Source organism: Suricata suricatta, chromosome 4 (assembly GCF_006229205.1).
Source record: "Suricata suricatta isolate VVHF042 chromosome 4, meerkat_22Aug2017_6uvM2_HiC, whole genome shotgun sequence".
Classification (NCBI taxonomy): Eukaryota; Metazoa; Chordata; class Mammalia; order Carnivora; family Herpestidae; genus Suricata; species Suricata suricatta.
The window spans coordinates 89,622,668-89,642,899 of NC_043703.1; the positions used below are offsets into that span (position 1 = coordinate 89,622,668).

The 20,232-nt window shown below is 53.1% G+C and overlaps 1 protein-coding gene across 2 annotated transcripts in view; it reads left to right on the plus strand.

Moving 5' to 3' along the window:
* FAM178B (family with sequence similarity 178 member B) overlaps window positions 1-20,232 on the plus strand; it is a 109,989-nt gene that overhangs the window by 85,725 nt on the left and 4,032 nt on the right. For both annotated transcript variants that reach the window (XM_029936214.1, XM_029936213.1), the window contains one exon: window positions 6,431-6,556. In XM_029936214.1, the coding sequence (XP_029792074.1) occupies window positions 6,431-6,556 (126 nt within the window). The remainder of the gene's footprint in view (window positions 1-6,430; window positions 6,557-20,232) is intronic.

The following is a 20,232-nucleotide window of genomic DNA, read 5'->3' on the forward strand; positions in this document are numbered from 1 at the left end:
AATAGAAACTTCGTACCCATTAAACACAAGTTCCCATTCCCTCGTCCCCCGGCCCCCACTTATGTTACTTTTTATATGTAGGAAAAAAAACAGTGAAGATGAAAACAAACACTACACACTTAAAACTACTCATGCCTAGTGCCTCTCCTTTTCCAGTGTTAGGCATTCTTGGAACAGCGAGAGAAGTACAGCTCTGTCATCCTTCCCCATTCCCCTTCTCTCCAGAAAGCTCTGACCACAGCCTTGGTGCAGCTTGGGGCGATGGGGGGTGGGGAGGGCGGGCAGCATGGGTCACAGCCAGCCCAAGGACCGGAGACTGAGCATGCTCCCTGGCTGCCTCCTAGAGATGGGAGGGATCCCAGAATAGTTGCTGGGTACACCTGAACCCTCTGGCTCAGCAGCACAAGACGGGCAAGGCAGTCCCTGTGAAGGGCTGTGTGTCTCTCTTCGTAGAGGTGTACAGGGAAGCCTGCATAACCTTTTGCCCAGAGTGCTGAGAGAATGTTCCAGCACATCCTGGGGCAGCCTGGACAATATAGCTGAGTCTGCAATGCCATGATTGTAGGGCGGGAGCCCAGAAAGCTGACTGGTTGGGTTGGCTTTTCAGAGTGGGCTCGGCCTGGCTTCTGCCCCAGTTGCCCCCTTTGCCATAAATACTCTGCCTCCGAGGATTTAGCAGGGCTGAAACTTCTTGTCATTCCAGTTCCTGCTAAAATGTCACCTCCACCTGGAACCCTTTCCTGACCACCCAACCTGAAGTGCCCTGGCACTGTAACCCTGTTTTAAATTTTACTTATATTTACCTGTTTTTATTTGTATTTACCTCCTGATAGTTTCCTATTTATTTGTTCAGGGTCTGTGTTCACATACACACAGACCTCAACAGCAGCTCATTGAGTACAAGGACCAAATGCTTCAGCTCCCCTCTGCCTGTTGGCACCAAGCATAATGCCTAGCACACATAGGAACTCAGTGCACACTTGAGCCTGAGATTGAGTTTCTGGACTGTGCAAGAGGAAGTTCTCTTTCCCCAGAGACCTGGGGAGGGGTGGGTGAGCAAGTGGCCTGCACTGGGGTCACTTCACACAAGAGAAAGCCTGATGACAGAGCATCTCTGTGAAGGAGGAGGAACCAATCAGTGTTTTGGGGGTGCCAAGCAATTAGGAGTGGTGGCAGGCAGAGATGTAGCAGGCAGACAAGACCCAAGTGGTCCCAGAGGGCTCTGAAGGGCAGATGGGGGTCACCAAGCCCCAAGGAAAGCAGAGCACAGGGTCAGCAGAGCAGAGGGGAAAGGCCAGAGCATCAAGATCAGGAAAGGCAAGACAGCTATGGGTGGAGGGGAGCAGCTGCCTACCTGCAGTGTTTGGAGAGACCAGAAAGACAAAGTGTGGCTCAAGCATCAGAGTCAATTTAAGGCTTGGGCTTTGTTTTGATGTGTTTTTTATTGGCTAGAGCCTGTGCATAGGAGAGTGAGGGGAGCAGGATGGGGACCAGAGAGCTGGGAGGGGAAGTGCTATGGATTGTCTGGCCCAGGCAGGCCCTTGGAGGGAGGCAGTGAGCAGGGCTCTGCCCCTGCCAGGGTAAAACTGGCCCGGGAGCCCACCAGCTGCTCCCCAGGGCCCACCCCGCCCAGTTCCAGGCCTTTCTAACCATACTAGTCGCCCACATGCCCACCATGTGCCTGTGTGTCCAGGAGACCCTGGCTGAGCACCGCCTCTGTGCCAGGCTCTGCACCAGGAACCACCCTCAGAAGAGAGGGTGTGAGCAAGGTGGGCTGAGAGCACAGTGACTAAGTGTGCTCGAGGGCAGTGAAGTGGCTTCCAGAGAAGGTGTCCTGAGCCAGGTCTTGGAGGCTGAGTCAGTGCTTGTGTTGCAGAGGGGAGGGTCTGCAGGCAGGCACCAGCCTCAGCTTGGCTCCAGGAGAGGAAGAACCAGCTGGGGCCTGCCCCAGGCCCTCCCCGCGTGTTTCCCCCATCTCTGCTGCAGGCCTGGGGCTGCCGTGCAGGCCTTCCAGGTCTCCAGGCTACAGGTGCTCCCCTTTCCAGTCTGGCCTGTCAGACGGATCCTTGCCTTCAAAGGGCCACCTTGGCCCCACAGCTGCCCACATCAAACTCTCATGCCCCCTTTCCCAACTTCTCCTCCCTGTGGCCTGCCTGCGCTGCTTATTTTTCTCCCCCTCCTCGCAGGCTGACCCAGCACCCTCTGCACGCAGCTCTGTGCCCTGGCCTTCCTTCCTTTCCACCATCACATCCCAACCAAGACAGCGGTAACTAACACGCTGCACAGCATTGGCCATCTCCCAGCTGCTGTTCTCAGAGCTTACCTCTCATAGGAGTCCCAGGCAGTAAAGGGCTGTTATCATCAGATGTTTTTTACAGATGGGGAAACTGAGGCAGGCACAGTTAGACTTCTCAGGTCATACAGCTTGGAGCTAGGATTTGACTCCAGAGTCCTTGTCCTTGAGCACTGCAGCATGCTGTCTCCATTTCTCCAGCCCCTTCCTCAGCTCTCATTGTGGTGACAGACTGGGCTACACCTGCCACTTCATGCTGAACATGCCCCGCTGCTCCCTTGAGCTTTATTTCTAAGTGGCAGATAGGAGGACAAGCGCTGTCTCTTCAGCTTCCTTCATCGATGTGTAAATGTTTGATAGATCTTATCAATAGATTGACTATGAAGGGGAGTCTAGGGCTGCGTCTAAGGCTCAGTCTAAGGGCTGAGAATTGACTCCTCTAGGAGAGGATCTGGGGTAAGTGCCTGGGCAGAGGCCTCTCAGGGCACTGCTGGGCAGGAGGAGCTGCTGATCCCTGGCTGGCATGGCTCTCTGTCTCAGGCTGCATTCTGAAGCCCTAGAAACAGGAGCTGAAGAACTGAATTAGAGGGAAAGGACTTCTGTAGGTGGTCAGGATGCAGCACCCCCAAAACTTGTATTTTCCAGGAGAATATAAAATGCAAAACTTGTATTTTTCAGGCCTGCTTCCTGTTCCTAGGAATCCTGGGACTATCCCAGAAAGAGCTGGGTTTTGACCTCATGCACCAGTGTGCTCCAGACATTGCTCAGGGCACTGAAGATATAGCCCCGAACAGAACTCAGTCCCTCCCTTGTGAAATTCATGGTCCCCGGGGGAGATGAACACAGGGACCACGAAAGAAGTAAACATTTGGCATACTAGATGGTGATAAGGGCTCTAGAGAAAAATAAAGCCAGATAAAGAGGAGACAGAATGTTGAGAGATAGGGACATGTATGCACAGAGCTGAAGTCAAGCAAGTTTCTTGGGGAAGAGCATTCCACACTGGAAACAGCAAGTGCAAAATCCCTGGGGCAGGCAGAGTTCTCTTAGGTTGGAGGAAAAATAGAAGCCATTGTGGCTGGAGCAGAGGACCAAGGACAGAGTAGTAGAAATTGAGGTCAGATAGTTAAGTAGGGATTCAGTCTACCAGAGCCTCAGGAACGTGGTACAGGCTTTGACTTTCATGTCGAAATGGAGAGCTTTTGGAAGGTTTTGATAAGAGGAACAGAATCTGATTCATTAAATATTTTGAAAGGCTGCTGTATTGAGCACAGGTCATTGTTGTAATTCCAGTAAGAGATGATGGTGGTTTGGCCTGGGGACATAGCGTTGTAGGTAGTGAGAAGTGGTAGGACTCTAGGTGCATTTCCCAAGTACAGCCAGTAGGACACGAGATGTGAGAGAAAGGAGATAAGGAGGGCTCCAGGATCTAGGCCACTGGTAGGATGAAGAAGCCCTTTACCGAGATAGGCAAGACGCAGGTAGAACAGGTTTGGAGACAAGTCGGGATTTTGCTTCCTACCCCAGGCCATCTCTTGCAACACAGCAAACCTCTTCTGTCAAACCACGTCTTCCAGTTTGGAGTCTGGAAAACATGGGCTTTAAGTGGCCAAAATGGAAGAGGACAAAGGTCTGAATCGCCTAGGGAGAGGCTGCCTGCAGTCCTGCCCTGCCGTTCATTCATTGTTTGTTTAATGAGTGCTAATGAAACACACACACCACATGCCAGGTGCTGTGCTAGACATGGGGGACACTGCAGTGAACAAACCTTGCCTTAGGAGGCCTTACCTTCTAGTGAGGGGGACAGGTGATAAACACAATAAACAAGTAAATTACATAATGTGTTAGGGGGTGGTACATGTGATAGGAAACAAAAGTAGTTCAGGGCGAGGGGATTGGCAGGTGTGGGTGGTGTGGACGGCAGCCTAGACAAGGAGCTGGGGCTGGAAGGGAGATGGGGGCAGCTGTGCGTGTCTGGTCAGAGGGCCCTGTCAGAGCATAGGCTGCTGGGAGCAGCAGGGCCACCTGAGCCTCACTGACACTTAAGATCCCGGCCGGCCGTCTCCACGGGGCAGATAGAAGCACCGCCAGGGGCTGAGCACAGGAGTGACCAGCCATGTGGGCAGTTGCCTGGCTGGAACTCCTCTTCCTCCTCCTCCTGCCAGGCAGACTGACAGGACCAGTGGAGGCCTGCCTTCTTGGGTGATCATTTGCCTCTTGCCTGGAGGTGTCTGTCCAAATGGGCTGAGTGTTTGCAGAGACAGCTTCCAGCAGTGGGGGTGAGGTGGGGTGGTGCAGTGTCAGGTCCCAGCCCTGCTGGGATGCACACGGTCCAAATATGCCCTTATCCCTGACAAGGGTGTGGCTGCCAGAGCTGGAAACAAAAGAGAGTAAGCAATCAGAAGGCCCAGCTTGCTGCGCTGAGCAGGGTGAAGCTGTTTTCACAGAGAGCAAAAACATAGGAGCGTGGCGCTGCAGTTGTGGGCCCTGCCCCTGCCCCAGCCCCAGCCCCAGCCCCGGCTCCTGTAGCAGGGAGGGTCCTGGGGCGAGGCTGCCTGCCGGAGGACTGCTTCTGGGGGTGTGGGCTGCAGAGCCTGGCCCCTGTGCTTGCACAGCTGTGATCCCAGAGGAGGCAGGGCCCTTTTGGAAACTATCCCCAGCCTTGCAAAGCCTGAACAAGACAGCACAGCTCTGGTTTTAGTGAAGCTCCAGATGGTGCCTCTCTCCATCCAGAACCTTCTCCCTCTCTCTTTCTCTTGGTCTCTCTCTGTTTCTCTGCCTCCTCCTCTCCCTTCCTAAAGGGATGAGACACTAGGCCAAGAAGATCTGGCCCCCATCCAGGGGCCAAGGCCTCAAGCCTGTCTCCTAGCCCTCAGCCCAGCTGCTCTTGTGAGCTGTCTGAGCCTGTGGCCAGCTGAGGTGCTGAGCAGGTGTCCGCGGGTGAATTGGGGGGGAGGATGCCAGGTGTGCTGGGGAAGGCTGGGCTCCAGCAGGGAACTCAGGCGCTTGGACCTAAGTCCTTTTGGCCAGCCTACACCTGCTACATCTAAAAAGACGGTGCCTCTCTGAATGCCCCTGGCTCTTGATTCTTTGATCAGCAGCAGCGCCCCCCCCCCCGCCCGCCGCTTTCCTAGAGTTGCAATTTGGCCCCTGGGGGGGCCAGGGGCTCAGGAACTGCCTGCCTTGTGCCCCAGCCACAAGTTAGCTCCAGGGCAGCCATTGAGCCCAGGCTACCCAAACCAGGTGCAGGGGTGGCTCACTGCAGACACCTGGACTCCTGCGGGCCCTGTTCCTGGGAAGAGTGGGGGCACTCCCATTTGTGCAGGGGTTGGGGTGCAATTTACATGGGTGGTAGGATGGCTGGCAGATTAAATGACGTATCAGCCAAATGCAGCATGTGGACCTTGTAGGGAATCCCAATTCCAGCAGTTCAACTGGTTAGGACATCTTTGAGATAATCAAAGAAAACTGAACATAGTGTTAGACCACATAAGGAATTCTTGGTAATGTTGGGCAGGAGAACGATGCTGTGACCATGCTTGGGAGAGAAATCCTTATCCTTTTCAGTTAGAAGCTCTTTATGGGTAAAATGATACAATGTTTGCATTTGCTTTAAAATCCCCTGGAAGGAAAAGGGCGGGGGCGGAGAAACGGGGGCAGGCAGAATGATGTGGAGCAAGCGCAGTCATTAGAGGGGGTGGCAGAAGGTACACAGCCTCTGCTCCTCCGTAAACCTCTCCAGTCCCCACAGCAAGTTCAGCGAAGAGACGGACATGAGAGGCCTGAGCAGCAGCTCTGGGTAGGAGGGATCTTGCCCACTTTGTTGGCCTTGGTTCTTACAGCCCCGAGTGATTGCTCCAGGGAAGTGGACCAAACAGCCAGCCTACAGAGATCTTAGTTCGCTCCTTCAAGGGAAGGCTGAGCCTGTGCTAGGCACCATGTGCATGCGTGGCCTTCCTCTCCTGGGGTTGTCTCCATTTTGTCTCGGGCTCCTAGAGACCACACAGCGTGTCAGTGAGAGGTGCATCCAGGTGGTGGAAGCTGGTGGTCTGGCTCCAGAGCCCATGCACTGACCTGCTAGTGCCAGCCGAGTGTCCTAGGCACCCACCGTGTGACAGCCTCTCTTCTCCTCCCCAGCTGTCTTTGCTTGGCCAGCTTCTGAGCCTCATGAGGCCATCGTCCCTCAGACAGTATCTGGGCTCTAAGACCTCTCCACCCTGCCAGGAGCAACAGCCAAAGACCAGTGCTGAACTAGACCACAAGGTGAGCATGCAGCACCTGCCTACCTCTGCCAGGGTGCCACACCTCCTGGTAGTGGGGAAGGCAGGGTTGTCCACACTGCAAGCCTCTAGGGCCTTCTTGCTGCCAGTCCTCCTAAAACCCCAGGGCCTTTACTATTCCAGCAGGCTGCCTCCCTCTGGTGAGAGGAGGGGCTCACCATCCCTGCATAGCCTATAATTAGGGCCCTTGCCCATGCCCCTCACAGAGGCTCAGTGGCACAGGCATGAGTCCCACTGGACCTGCTCCTGGGTTTTGCTGGTTTCTTTATGTTCCCATATAGATTTGCCTGCCTTGGGGTGCCCTGTTGTCTTACAGCACAGTTTAGAGAGGATGCAGGCACTGAAATAATGCTGGTGAGGGAAGCAGGGCTAGAAAGAAATGTCCAGATGTGACAGGCATTCTGTGCTCCTAGGACAGAGCTGGGTGCCTCCTCCCTGTTATTCTCTGTGGTTGCCACTGAGGCTGAGCCCTTGGCCTTTCCCCAGTTCTTCCTAATTGATATTCCAGACATTGCCCAGCTTTCCCAGAATCTCTGCTTTGGTGGGAGTCTGGGGCAAAGAGGTACCCCGGAGCCTGCAGGTTGTGGTGTTTGGAATAATGAGGCCTGTGGACCTTTGGGGTGATTATCAGGCAGGTGCAGTGGTCGAGGGGTTTAGGGGCTTCTGAGTGGGAGCTCCGAGCCTGGCTCTGTGAGATGAGGAGGGTGGGGGTTGTGTGGATCTCAGTGAGCTTCATCCCTCGAAGGATGAAGAGTGGAGATACAGATCTTCCTAATTTAGGAAAGTGCTAATTCCAAAAGCTCACTCCGAGGTTGGATGTTGATGATCCAGAAGTCCACCCTTTGGGCATTGCTCTGCAAATCAGATAAATAAATTAATTTACTTAATGAACACAAATGAACCATTAAGAAGATATGATAATCCCAGGTGTAAGCACCTCTTCTGGAACATGTAGGTAAGGTTATCTTTTAGCCATACCTAATATTAGTGCATTTACGAGGCTCTTGCCTGCCTCCCAGAAGAATGTGAGCTGTGTGCACACCCTGTTCTCGTTTCCTATCTATTTCCTGGGAAATGAGCTGGTTGCGGAGGCTGTTTGGATGTTCCAGGGCCTCTAGAAAGAGGTGGGGTCAGCCCATGGGCAGGAAGAGTCTGTCTGAGCAGGACACAAGCGGGCAGGGGCCAGACTGGGCTAGGGGAAGGAAAAAGGAGAGAGGAAGAAGGGGCAGTGGTAGCAGAAGAGATCGGCCCAGTGAGGAGTGTGCACTGCAGACACTTTGGAGGCCACTCCTGTGACTGCGCCCAGCAGAGTTGGGCCTGCCAAGCCAGAGGCTTCCACTTGGCTCCTTGTTTTTAGGAGCCCATCTGGTAGCAAATGTCTGTTCAGCAACCAGGGAAAGAGAGGAGAAGTAGGCTGAGGGTATCCTTTATTTTGAGCACTGTTCTCATGCACATAAAGGAAGCTGTGTGTCCCTTGTCAGCTGCCATATTGGAAATGACCCGTTTGGCCTGGAAACATGGAGGAAACAGTATGTCTCAACAGGATGCCCCAAAAGTGTAGAGTTAGGGTGTTGGCCCAGCCCAGGGCAATGAAGAGGACACATGGGTCTAAGGGCAAATGAAGGGGACACATGAGGCCAACGTAGTTCTCCAAGGCCTTTGCTGCAGCTTGAGCCTACCTAGGATTGATCCCAGCCTAGAACAGAGGAAGGAAAGGGCACTGGCCTGGTAAAGGGAGGCGGTGGGGCTGGTTCGGGCACGTGGGTCTGCCCAGAAATGGGAAGAGTTCCGTCCCCGTGGGCGGGTGCTGTGCTGACCACGAGGGGCCAGGTGGGGCAGGCTCCCACAGCCCAGCCCTGCTCCCACCTTAGCCAACTGACTCCTCATTAGCCCCAAACATGTTTCATCTTCAAAGGTGATCAGGCTACTAACCAGCCAAAAAGAGCAGCGGCGTCACTCGCGCTATTTTACAGGTGGTCTGGGCATGGGCTGAGCCTTTCATCCCTAGAGCTCAAAGTCTTTGGCTTCCTTCTCTCCAGGCACAGTGGGGAAACTAAGGCCAGAGTGAGCTTGGCCCCAGGCAACCTGACCTGGAGGAAATAGAGCTTTCCCAGGCCTTGGGGCAGCAGTGCTGAGCCCCATCCCCCCAGGCTCCGGCTCATCCCCCAGTCTGGGAGATTTCCTGTGAGAGGCTGGGTGACTGCTCTCCTCTAGCCCTGCAGATAAACACTTCTGCCAGGCTCCCCTCCCCCTGCTCTCCCCACCTCCTCCTTTGCCGGAGGCACAGTTTGGCCCAGTCTCCTCCCTCTCCTAGGAAGCTCCCAGCCTTCTTTCTTCCCCTCCCTGCCCTGTCCTCCCAAGGCTGGGAGAGCTGCTGACTGGTGCCCCAGGGCTTAACTTTCTCTTCTCACTGATCCTGTGGCTTTGCAGTTGACCCTTTACTTGTTGGTCTCCCTGGCTAGACCACGAGCACAGCTGGGGCTTCTCAGGAGGGCATGGTATGTTTGGCACTAGATGAGTGAATGAATGAATGAATGAATGAATGAATGAATGAATGAATGCAACCTGAGTTCCTCTCCCCTTCCCTGAACTGTCTTCTACTGCCCCATTCTGGCCATCCATCCTCCTGCCCCTATTCTCTCGAAACTTCCCTCCCTCTGCATACTCTCTGACCAGCCTCTGCTTGTCAGCCACCTTGTCTCTTAAAGTCCTTGTTTTGTTAAGGCCACAAGGGTTTATAGCCTGCACGTCTCTCTTGACTTCAGAAGGGCTACCTGCTTATGAGAGAACCAATCAGGGTACGTTGTTCGTAATTATAAGCTAGTGAGACTCCTGCCTGGGAAAACTAACCACCAAGAACAACAAAAAGCAGCAACATGGTCCTGCCGCAGCCCTGCAGGGAGGCTGAAGGGGAGGCCATGGGAGGGCTCCTGTCCTGGCTGTGTTTGTCATAGCTGGGTCAGGGCACAAAGTGCCCTAGCAATTCATGGCAGAGCTTGTGTGGGAATAGAAGATTCTGAAAAAAAGGAAGAAAGGATTCCGCTTCCTGATGAAGTGATTAGAGCACTTCCAGCATTCTAAAGTGCTCTTGATAAAGGAAGGGTTGCTTGGCCACTTGGTGGTTATTGGTGGCCCTGTGCTCACCTGGCTGAGCGGCGCTCTCCCAGAGAATAAACATCAAGGCCAGAGTGAGGCATGGGGGTCTGGGACAAGCCCCTCAAGAGGCAGTGCCCGTTCAGCTGAGAGAGGTGGAGAGGATGTTTTAATGCCCGAAGCAGCTCCAGAGAGTTGGCCTCCCAGTGCCTTCCTTTGGTCCTTGGATACAAGTTCAGTAAGAGACCAGAGGCCCCCCCTGCCCCCTGCCCTGGCGTCTGTGTGTGAAACTGTTCTTCTGACTACTCTGCAGACAAACATGTGACTGGATGCGATTTGCTGCTGTCCCCTCAAAGCAACCCACTCAGCCTCCTAACCCAGAACCAGGAGTTTCCTTTTAGCTGACTTTCATGGACCATCTTGGGCCAGATTTTGTCTAGTTGCATTCTGCCCAACCTCAGAATGTTTGCCTATTCACTTTTATTGAGATTATTGATGTTTTGGTCTTGTTAGACCTGCCATTGTATGTTCTGTTTCTATTTACCACACTTTCCTGCTGTTTCTTGCTCCCCCTACACCCTCACTTCTCCATCAACCCTTTGCTCTGGTGAAGGAATTTTTGTTGTTCCATTCTTCCCCTGGGGTTTTGGAAGGTCTACATAACCAGAATCTTTATGGGGTATAAGATTTTCCCCAGTTTGGTTAAATTTGGGATCTTTGACAAAACTGTCATTGTGTGAGAAGAAAACAGAAGTCTACAAAGGGGGAAGTCCCAGAGTTGGGGCTGCATTGAGGCACCCGGAGCTGGGCTCCTGTCTGGTCCTCCTGGGCATGTCCTCCATGCAGCCTGATGAGTGTCCTCATGGGGAGGGCAGTGTGGGGCCCATGGAGGGCTCTTCATCTGTGATGGTCCCCATCCCCTGGGGTGGGGGGTGCTGCAGGAGGCCCCACCACCCGAAGCAAGCCTGAGGACTGCAGGTGGCTCCAGTCCGTTTCCTCACCATAGACACCACTTGCTTTCTGGCTCTGTGCTTGTGAGGCTTAGGGATGGCTTATGTACTGGAGAAGTGTGTGTGGAGAGAGTTGATTTTATGCGGGGGCGGGGAGTGCTCCAAGCTTGAGTGATGCTCTGGTAAACAAACTCTGCCCTGCCCCACAGACTCCTTTAAACTCATTCCTGGGTCTCTGTACATCTTCTGCAGAGGGTATGGGTCTGCCCTGTGTGTGTGTGTGTCTGGGTGCATATGTGTTGTGTGGATGTCTTTATATCTTTGTGGTGTGCCCTCGTGTTAATAGAGTTGACAAACAAGTTTTACTGCTTTAGCTCCTGGTGCAAAGGCAGGTGGCCTGTCCCTGTGTCAGTAACCCTGCCAGGAGCAGCCTGAGAGACTGGGGTGTGGTTTGGGAGGTTGTGGGGAGTGGTCAAGAAAGGGTGCCGCTAAGCCTTGGCAGCTCATACCCCTTTAGGCTTGGCTGGAGCATAGCCCCCCCCCACCATCACCCAGAAGCACAGGTGGAGCAGGAGCCTCTCCCTCTCCCCATACTCTCTGCCTTCTCACCTGCAAGTGGACATCCTTATTTCCTGCCCCTCATTCTGCACCTTAGGGAGAGTCATTCCCACAGGGCTGAGACCTTGGTCAGGGCAAGATTAGAATGGGTTGGGGAGAAACCAACTAGTTTTAAGAAACAGAAAACAAAAGGACACCTGGGTAGCTTAGTCGGTCAAGTGTCTGACTCTTGATCTCAGCTCAGGTCATGATCTCACAGCTTATGAGTATGAGCCCTACATCGGACTCTGTGCTGGCAGTGAGGAGCCTGCTTGGGATTCTCTCTCTCCCTATCTCTCTCTGCCCCTGCCCTGTTTGTATGCATGTGCACTCGCTCGCTTTCTCTCTCTCTCAAAAAAAAAAAAAAAAAAAAGAAAAGAAAAGAAACAGAAAACATATTCAGGAATCCTGAGTTCTTCCCTGCCTAGTCTGTGGTCGGTTCCTCCTTACTTCCTCCAAAATGAGGAACATCAAACATTTTTTTGAAATAAACCTCAAAGAGATGGCCTCTGAGAAGCTGACCCAAAAGGGTGATTCAAGCATCAGTCCAAGGTCGCACCCACCTAGGAGGCTGCTGTGCCTCTTCGGAATGGGCACTTCTGAGCCTCTGAAGGCCACATGGGGCCTGGGCCCAAACCAGCTTTGTTTGGATTCTGGGAACTCTGGCTTCTTTGTAATTGTGTGAGCAGGGCTTGAAGTGACAAAGTTAAAGCTGGGGGGAGGGCAGGCTTGGATTCTTCAGGAAGCTTCTGAGCCTGCTTTCTGCCCCAGGGGCAGTCCTCCTGTGACCCATGGGGGTCCCTCCCTCAGGCACAGCCCGTACCCCATGCAAGGTGACTCATCAGCTTCTGACCTGACACTACTCCATCTCTTCATCTTTCAAGTCCTCCTGGACAACCCTGTGATTGTCTTCCTCACAATCTTGCATAAGAAAAGGCAGTCCTGAGTGCCTATCCTATCACATTCACCCCTCTGTCAGCAGACCCTATTTCCTGCCTCCAGCTTTCCTCCTGCAAGTCAGACCACACCATCTGATTCCAGGGAGGGGACATCTTTCCCAGAAATCTGGGAAATGTGAGATGTCAAGCCTCCATTCTCTTTGCCGTTCCTTTTTCCCCCGCAGTGCCTGGCCTGTCTTCCCTGTCCTTAGATTCCCATGGTCATTACAATCTGTTCATTTATCCCATGGATTGTCCACACATTGCTTCACACAGTTAAACAGAGTTGCCTTTGAGGGTCAGGTCCAGAGTGAATCTCAGCTGCATCTCATTGTTCCCACTGAAATGGCCGCCCTACCAGATGCAGCCTTTGGGAGGGACCCTTCCCCACCTCCCCTGTATCTAGCCTCACCCCCCAGTCTCTCCTCCCAGAACAGTGTCTTCTAAGTGCTGCAGTGAGCACTGGGCTCAGCTCCCACCACACAGCTAAGGGGCACCAGGAAAGGTGTGTGAGGTCCCTCACTCACTTCCTCAGCTGGAGTAGCCGTGGCCAGGCAGGCCATGGCCTTCTCAACTGCTCTTCTGCTCACTGCCTTTTCTGTCTTTGCCAGAACTTTGTAGTTACAGAAACACAGACACACATCTTGGAAGGTCCTGAAACAGCTCATGAGGCTCAGCTGGACCAGGAGCTGAGCAGGGTCATGAAACCTCATTATTGTTCTCTACATCTCCCGGCTCTCCCCCTTTTGGTGCATTCCCAGGCAGGCTTTCCTTGCTGACCCTGAGAAACTCCAGGCTTCTGCCCTTCCCTCAGCAGCCCTAGCCAGGAAGAAAGAGCTTCTGTCCAGAATCCCAGAGTTGAGTCTCAGTGACTTGGATTGGGTCATGTGCTCATCTGTAAGCCAGTCCTATAACCAGGCGTATAGTGATTGGCAGGCCCGGGTCACATGTCTTCCCCTGGAGTCAGGGCTGAAGTCATCACCATGGAGTATAGGGAGTGGGAGGCTGGGACACTCTGATAAAGGACAGAGCAGGATCCTGAGCACTCCCAAAACCTTAGGTGCCCATGGCCTGGTCTGCACAGTATCCGTGGGAAGTAGAAGGACAGTGCTTTCTAGGTTCTTCCCACATCAGCATACCACGTGAACTCACCAGTTCAGTGAGTGAAAGAGAAAGATAAGAAAGAGAAGAAGCTTTTGAGGAAATGGCTTTTGAGGAGGCCACTACTCTCTGCAGCCTCTCCAACCCCTGGAAGATGGCCATGCCAACACCCTGGCTGGTTTCAGTGGCTCCTTCCAACACTGGCACCCACATACGGATATGCATGTGCATGGACAGCCCTAAATTCTCAAACATTTGCACTGAGAATTTTGTCCCTCTCTGGGTAGTCAGCATAGCTGGGTTTCCGGTCCACATCCCTCTGGGGTCAGGGTCTCTCATCCCAGCTGGAGGAGCAGGAAGAGCCAGCCAATCCCTGCTTGTCATCTCCCCTACCCCCCCCCCCCCATCGCCAGCAGGAAACCAGAAAGAAAGGGTGGGCTGAGTAGGAGCACCCTAGCAAAGGTCTGCCTACAGCCCGTCATTCCTCCCACCAGTGAACACAGGAATGGGTCAGATGCTCTGAGACAACTTCCCTGCAGCACATCCACGGGAATTAAAAGCTCCCAGTCGTCCTGCTTTTGTCCCAACTCCGTCTCTTTCCTACTCCTGCTCCACTGTGCCGGGGCCTCCCAGTTCCCTCCTTACCCTCAGTACCAAGAGCAGGGGCGCAGGGACCAGGGCTGCTCAGGGTCTATTTTGGGATAAAGCTTAAAAGAGAATCCCTCTGTCTGTCTTGGGTTTGGGGTCTTGAGTCTGACCTTGGGCAGAGAAGTACGAGTACTTTCTCTGGACAGCCAGAAGTACAGGTGAGGGTCCCATCTTTTGAGGAATCTGAGCAGGTGGACACATGCTAGGTCTCCGAGATCTTCAGCAGTCTCCATGGACACTGCCTGCCCATCCATCCAGCTGGGACCTGAGAGCCACTCTCCAGGCAGTGGCTGATCCCCACAGCTGAGCCAGAAAGAGGTCCGGGTCCTGTCCAAACTCTGCTGGCCTGTCTCCCATCACCCTCAGCTGGCCTCATCCCTGCTCCATGTTTGGGCTCTACCTACCCCTGTGCCTTCCCCCGCACCTCCATTTACAGAATAAATGGCCTGGCCTTGTAAGCCCAAGGATAGGTGTGGCAGGAGCCCTGCCTTTGACTTCTGCTGTCTGGCCTCTCAGCTCTGTGCCTTCAGAGACCCTGGGCCAGGAAGAGGCCTTGTGGCTCTGTCTCATTTCCTAATGAACAGTCATGCATCCTTGTCATTTCCTTCTTGCTAGGACTTATTACTGATGACCTGTCCTGGTTAGAATCTCTTCCAAACTCAGCTTTCCGTTGGGCACAGCCCTCTGCTTGCTGCTTTAGTGCTGTCCCAAGCCGAGGTCAGGGCGTAACCTTGGAGCAGTAGCAGCATGAGCGAGGGGAGTATGTCATGTGGTTTGCTTGTGGGTACAGGGAAGAAATAGCATCCTAGAGGTGATGGCAGGTGCCACACTCCAGGGTCTGTCCAGATGGGGTTCACCTAGAAAAATGCATCCCCTCTCATCTTGTATCCTAGTGGACATACTAGCTGGACAAGGTTTGGCACTCTCCCCAGGCTAAGGCTCTTGGCCTGGGGCCTGCAGGTGGCCCTACCTCAGGATTACTCATTACTAATCATTGTTGTTATTTGCCCATCTTGTGGTAGTGTACCCGGACCATGCCCTTGTGGCTCAGGCTTGGGACCCTGCTCCCTGTCCCGAGGGTACAGCCTCATCCTCTCCTGGTCCTACCACTAGCAGGCCCTTGGGCCCCCCGCTGTGCAGCGCTGTTCTTCCTGAAAGGGGGTGTCTTCAGCGTTAAGTCCCCTTTATGAAAAACACACACACACAGAGCTCATTCAGCCTAGGGAGAGAGTACAGACATCTGCTTAAGACCTAACCCTTACTGGAGATGGTTATGCAGTTGGGGGACCTCTCCAAGCTCAGCTTCCACATCTGCTCAAAATGAGAATCATCAGGCCTCTCTGGGAGCCCTGCCGGGTCAGGGCACTGTGAAGTGGTGCTGTAGGTTTAAATTTAATTTAAAAAAGAAGAAAAGAGAATTCGTGGAGGCCCAGCTCTAGCCTTGGGTCTGAATTGTGCCATGGTAGAGCAGTGCTGCTTCAGCCTTTCCCAGACTAGATTAGTCCTAAACCTGCATCATGTGTATGTGCATCTGACTCCAACCGAGCAAGAGCCATGAGTGGACCCACAGGTGGCATGATGGGGCCTGTGCAGAATTCTCCCCGTGGGGTCCGTTGTCGGACCTTCCAAGAAGAGCTGAGAGCAGCCTAGCCAGATTGTGGTTGAATGCAGGTCCTGTGAGCATAGAGAGGAGACAGCAAAGGAGGCGGCTCTGGGCTCCCGGCATCCCAGGCAGGGTAGCTGGTAGCCATAGGCATTCAGGGCCAGCTTCCTAGAGGCCATATCCTTTGGGTCAGTGTTGGTTTTCCCCAGCAGGTGTTCCTGAGTCAGCCTTTGTTCCCCACCACCCCACCCCCAGCACCCCAGCAGCTGCCCCAGAGCCTGGCTGGACCTGCTCCCACAGGATGCTCACCCAGCTTGGCAGCCCCCAGAGAGAGGGCTTGGTTTGGAGACTTGCCTAGGGTAAGCCTGGATCTTTGGTTGTGACCGGAGGCGGGAGAAACCATAATGTTCTGGCCAGAGCCAGTGGCTTCCTGGGAGATCCTCTGCCTCCTTTCTGCCCATTTTGTGTGTGTGTGTGTGTGTGTGTGTGTGTGTGTGTGTGTGTGTGTGTAAATAACCCAGGCCACAGCTTGCTCCCTTGGCATTAGCTGGAGGGGAATTTTCTAAATGATGAAGTTCCTGGGAAACGTTCACCCTTTTTTCCTTTTGTCTTGTGATGAAAACTACAAATCGAGACTTGGCTGCTGGTTCCCAGGGTCAGAACTAGCTGGACCAGAAAAAGGAGCCGTTGACCTTCCCCTCCTCCTGGGAGGGTGACAGGCCCTATCCCTCATCCTTGTCCTCTTTCCCCAGGGGGAGGGGAAGGCCCGCCTGTAGGCTGTAGAGCCAGGAAGAAGGCATACTGCACACAGCACAGAACTTCCCAGAAAAGTTGGCCCGCCACACTCTGGGGAGAGACCCAGAAAATGAAAGCTACAGGCCTCGCTGGCAGAGGACAGTCTCATCTTGTCCGCATTGGGTTCAGGCACGTCCCACTCCTCGCCCTCAGACTCTGCCTTTCCCCAACTTGCTGACTGAGGTTTCCCTAGGCTCCATTTTCCATAGGGACTTCCCAGCCTCCACTGACACCCAGTGGGGGAGGAGCTCTGCCACCTGAGCTGGTGATGGGCCCATTCTTCAGACCAGATCCTGAAGGCTGGAGAAGCATAGCACTCTCCACCTCCACCCCAAGGAGTGTCAGTGCACTGCCTTTTAACCCTGAAGCCACACTGACTTTTGCCCTCTGCAGACAGACACACACACACACACACACACCCACCCTCCCTTACGGACTTGGGTGTGCCTCAGACTGAGGAAAGGGCCACCTTGCGTTTCCAGCTGTGGAGAAAATGGGAGCAGTCAGGGGGCTTTGGCATCTCCTCGCACCAACCCAGCTGCTGCATGGCCCTGGCCCAACTCCCCTTCCCTGTGTCTTGAAAGGGAAGACAGCCCGTATCTCCGTGGTGCCAGCCAGGACAGGAACGGGCTTGCTAAGTTCAGGAGCTGGCCATGGTGTGACTGGAGTAGGAAACGCAGCTCCCACACCTGGCTGTTTACTCTGTGTCCTCAGGAGAATGGCCTGCTCTCCCTACCCCTGCTGGTGCCCAGGGCCTGCCTCTCAGAGGACGGAGGCTCAGGTGCAGCCCCCTCCTAGCCAGAGTCCCAGTTTCTGCTAATGTCTGCTTCTGGAACCTTCACAAAACAGAGCAAAGGAGAGGAGTCTGGGAAGGGTGGTGTTCCGCAGAAGCCATGCATGCACCCAGTGCCACTGTCCCTTTCTCTGGATGAGCTCAGACTCTCTCTTACCTCTCCTCAATGCCGGCTTCATGGGTGGGTCTCGGAAAGGGAGAGGTCCAGATGGGCTGGGTGCTTCACATGCAGTATGAAAACTATCTTTTCCAAAAATACTGCTATAAAGACTGCTGTCTCTGTGGCGATTTCTGTGCACCCATTGAATCACCTCCCCTTATGTTGGATCAAAGTCTTCCTTGAAGGGCCTCCTCTCACTTAGGCCCAAGGGATCACCCCTAAGTGCAAGGAAGAAATGCACTCATCCCTCCTTGCAGGTAATAGGCAAGATTTGGGAAGTCAGCTTTTATAAAATGTGGTTAACAGGGGCCTATCTTCAGGACTACCATTTCCTTCATGTTATTACTGCCTCCTCCCCCCGCAAAAAACACACATTCGGAATAGTTTTCCTGGGATTTTCCCTCTAGATTCAATGATGGGAATCAGTGTAAGAATCAAGTTGTGAAACCCGTGCACACGTAGTCCCCGGCTGCTTTTTTTCTCTCAGTAAATCCCCCACTGCACAGATTGTCCTCCAGGGCGTTCCTCAGATCCTGGACCCACCTTCACCCCGCCTCCCTCCTAGAAGATAGATTCTTCGGGGGAATGAGGGGAAGCAAGATTGCCTGAAACCTCCGGAGACAGAAACTGGCCTCTGTACCAATTCCCGAGTGGTTCTGAGATTTCTTTTAGCCTAGGGCTTTGTATACCACACAGGGGCCTTTGAAATGCAAAGATCGCTCTAATAGGCTTCTTTCCCCTGACCAACTGGACTGAGGCTCTGTGGCCCTTCGATATTTCCTTTGGCGACTCTCACTGGCAGCGTGCTCAGTGCCTCTCAAAGAGGGGCCTCCGTCCTAAGAGTACTGCTCCTTTTCAGGGTCATGTCTCTCTCCCTTGCCCCCACACCTACCCTAAACCAAATAGGCTCAGTCAATAATAACTGGTATTGTCTTATTTAAAATTAACTTTATTTTTTTATTAAAAAAATTTTTTATGTTTATTATTGAGACAGAGAGAAACAAAGCATGAGTGGGGGAGAGACAGAGAGAGAGGGAGACTAGGAATCGGAAGCAGGCTCCAGGCTCTGAGATGTCAGCACAGAGCCCACCGCGGGGCTCAAACCCACAAACCGTGAGATCATGACTGAGCCACACAAAATTAATTAAAAAAAACTTTAATCATATTTGGGTTACTCAAAGAAAGCACACACATTGTAGAAAAATAACCCTAGAAAAGATGAAGGGTGTCCTATATGAGAAGTAAGGGAGATGATTCATTTTCAGAAATACCAAATAAAAGCTGTGCTGTCTAAAAAAATAAATAAATAAAAATAAAGCTGTACTGTCTAGTTAACAGTAGGTTTAGGTTTACAACCTATTGGAAATATGTACAAACCCCCCTCCCCCTCCACAGCCAACAATGGAGTCCAAAACCCTTAGACATTTCCAGGTTCTTCCCCTCTCCGTTTTGCAGGTTTATTTTCATGGGCTTTTCAATGAACATGCTCCAGAGAACAAAGAGAGGAGGGACTGAAAGTCTCTGCATCACCTCAAGGAACATATATTTATTTCTATCAGACTACTTTTTGCCTTACATGAGCATAGGTGACACCCGGGTAAGGCTGTAACCTCTGTAGTACGCTGCCATGAGGACACAGGGGAGGGACTTGCAGGCTAGGAGAGAAATTGTCGCTGTAACTGCCCTGAGTATGCCTGTCCGTCAGACACCCGCTCTTGCAAGAATGTTGATTAAAGCCTCGCTTCACTGTGCTCCAAGTCTCCACATCCCTCCTTTGACTGGGTCGGTGGGCTTATTTCTCACATCCTATAATCCTTTCTGTCATAGAGTGCCACATTTTCACTCTAATGAATTCCATAAAACTGATTCTAGTGCCTCCTTCCATGGTGGGGTTGGGGGCAGTCTGTTTCCCACAACCCAACCTCCTGCTCAAGAGCCTTGAATGGCCTTTACTGCCCACTGCACAGGCTCTCTGGGGCCAGCCCTGTCCTCGGGATGTCCCCTCTGTCCCCACTGCTCAAGCCCAGCCAGCTACCCGGTGGTCAATCCCCCAATGTGCCCTGCCTCTGTTTCTTGTATCAGCCCTAGGATCTGTCTGGTTTTTTAATCTTAGCCCAGCCACTACCCCAGAGCCATCTTCACCTCAGATCCTGCCATTCCTTTGAAGCCTGTCCTAGCTTAGTCACTTCCTCCCTGAAGCCTTCTGAGCTGCATAGCACCCCTCCCCTACCAAGAAAACCTAGAAGGACACTTTCTCCTTTTCATCCATGGGGAAGCTAAGATTTAGTATTTGTTGACCAAATAATTGCCTTCCTGAAGTATCTTTTTCTTTTCTTTTTAATGTTTATTTATTTTTGAGAGTGAGGGAGAGACAGAGCGTGAGCGGAGGAGGGGCAGAGAGAGAAGATGATGCAGAATGGAAAGCAGGCTACAGGCTCTGAGCTGTCAGCACAGAGCCTGATGCAGGGCTTGAACCCACAAACCGTGAGATCATGACCTGAACTGAAGTTGGATGCTTAACCAACTGAACCCCCCGGGTGCCTCTGAAGTATCTTTTTCTACTAAGTGTTTGTGGCTGTGTCTTAGCCAAGGTACAGTATCTGGCACACAGGCCTGTGCCTGCTTTACGGGGGCAGTGGGGGCGGCATGAGGTTTTTGCCAGGGCTGAGGAGTTAGAAAGACTTCTGAATGTTATGCTGTGGACCTCCTTAAGGCCAGGATGGGCTGGGGAAGGGGAGCCTGTGAGAAGCAGCTTGCCTGCAAGCCAGCTCACTGACAGGCCTGCCCAGCTGGGAGATTCTGGCACAGACAGCTGCAGGACCTGACAGGAGCAGCTGGCTCGGAAACTGGATCTTGCCCAATCTGGGGCAGCACTGGCCAGAAGGCACACCGGGGGTCCCCTTGGCTTTCCCCACTGTGTCTTCTCCCTGCCTGCAGTGTGCAGTGTCACCCAAACTGGCCAGACTATGGGGTCATACCAC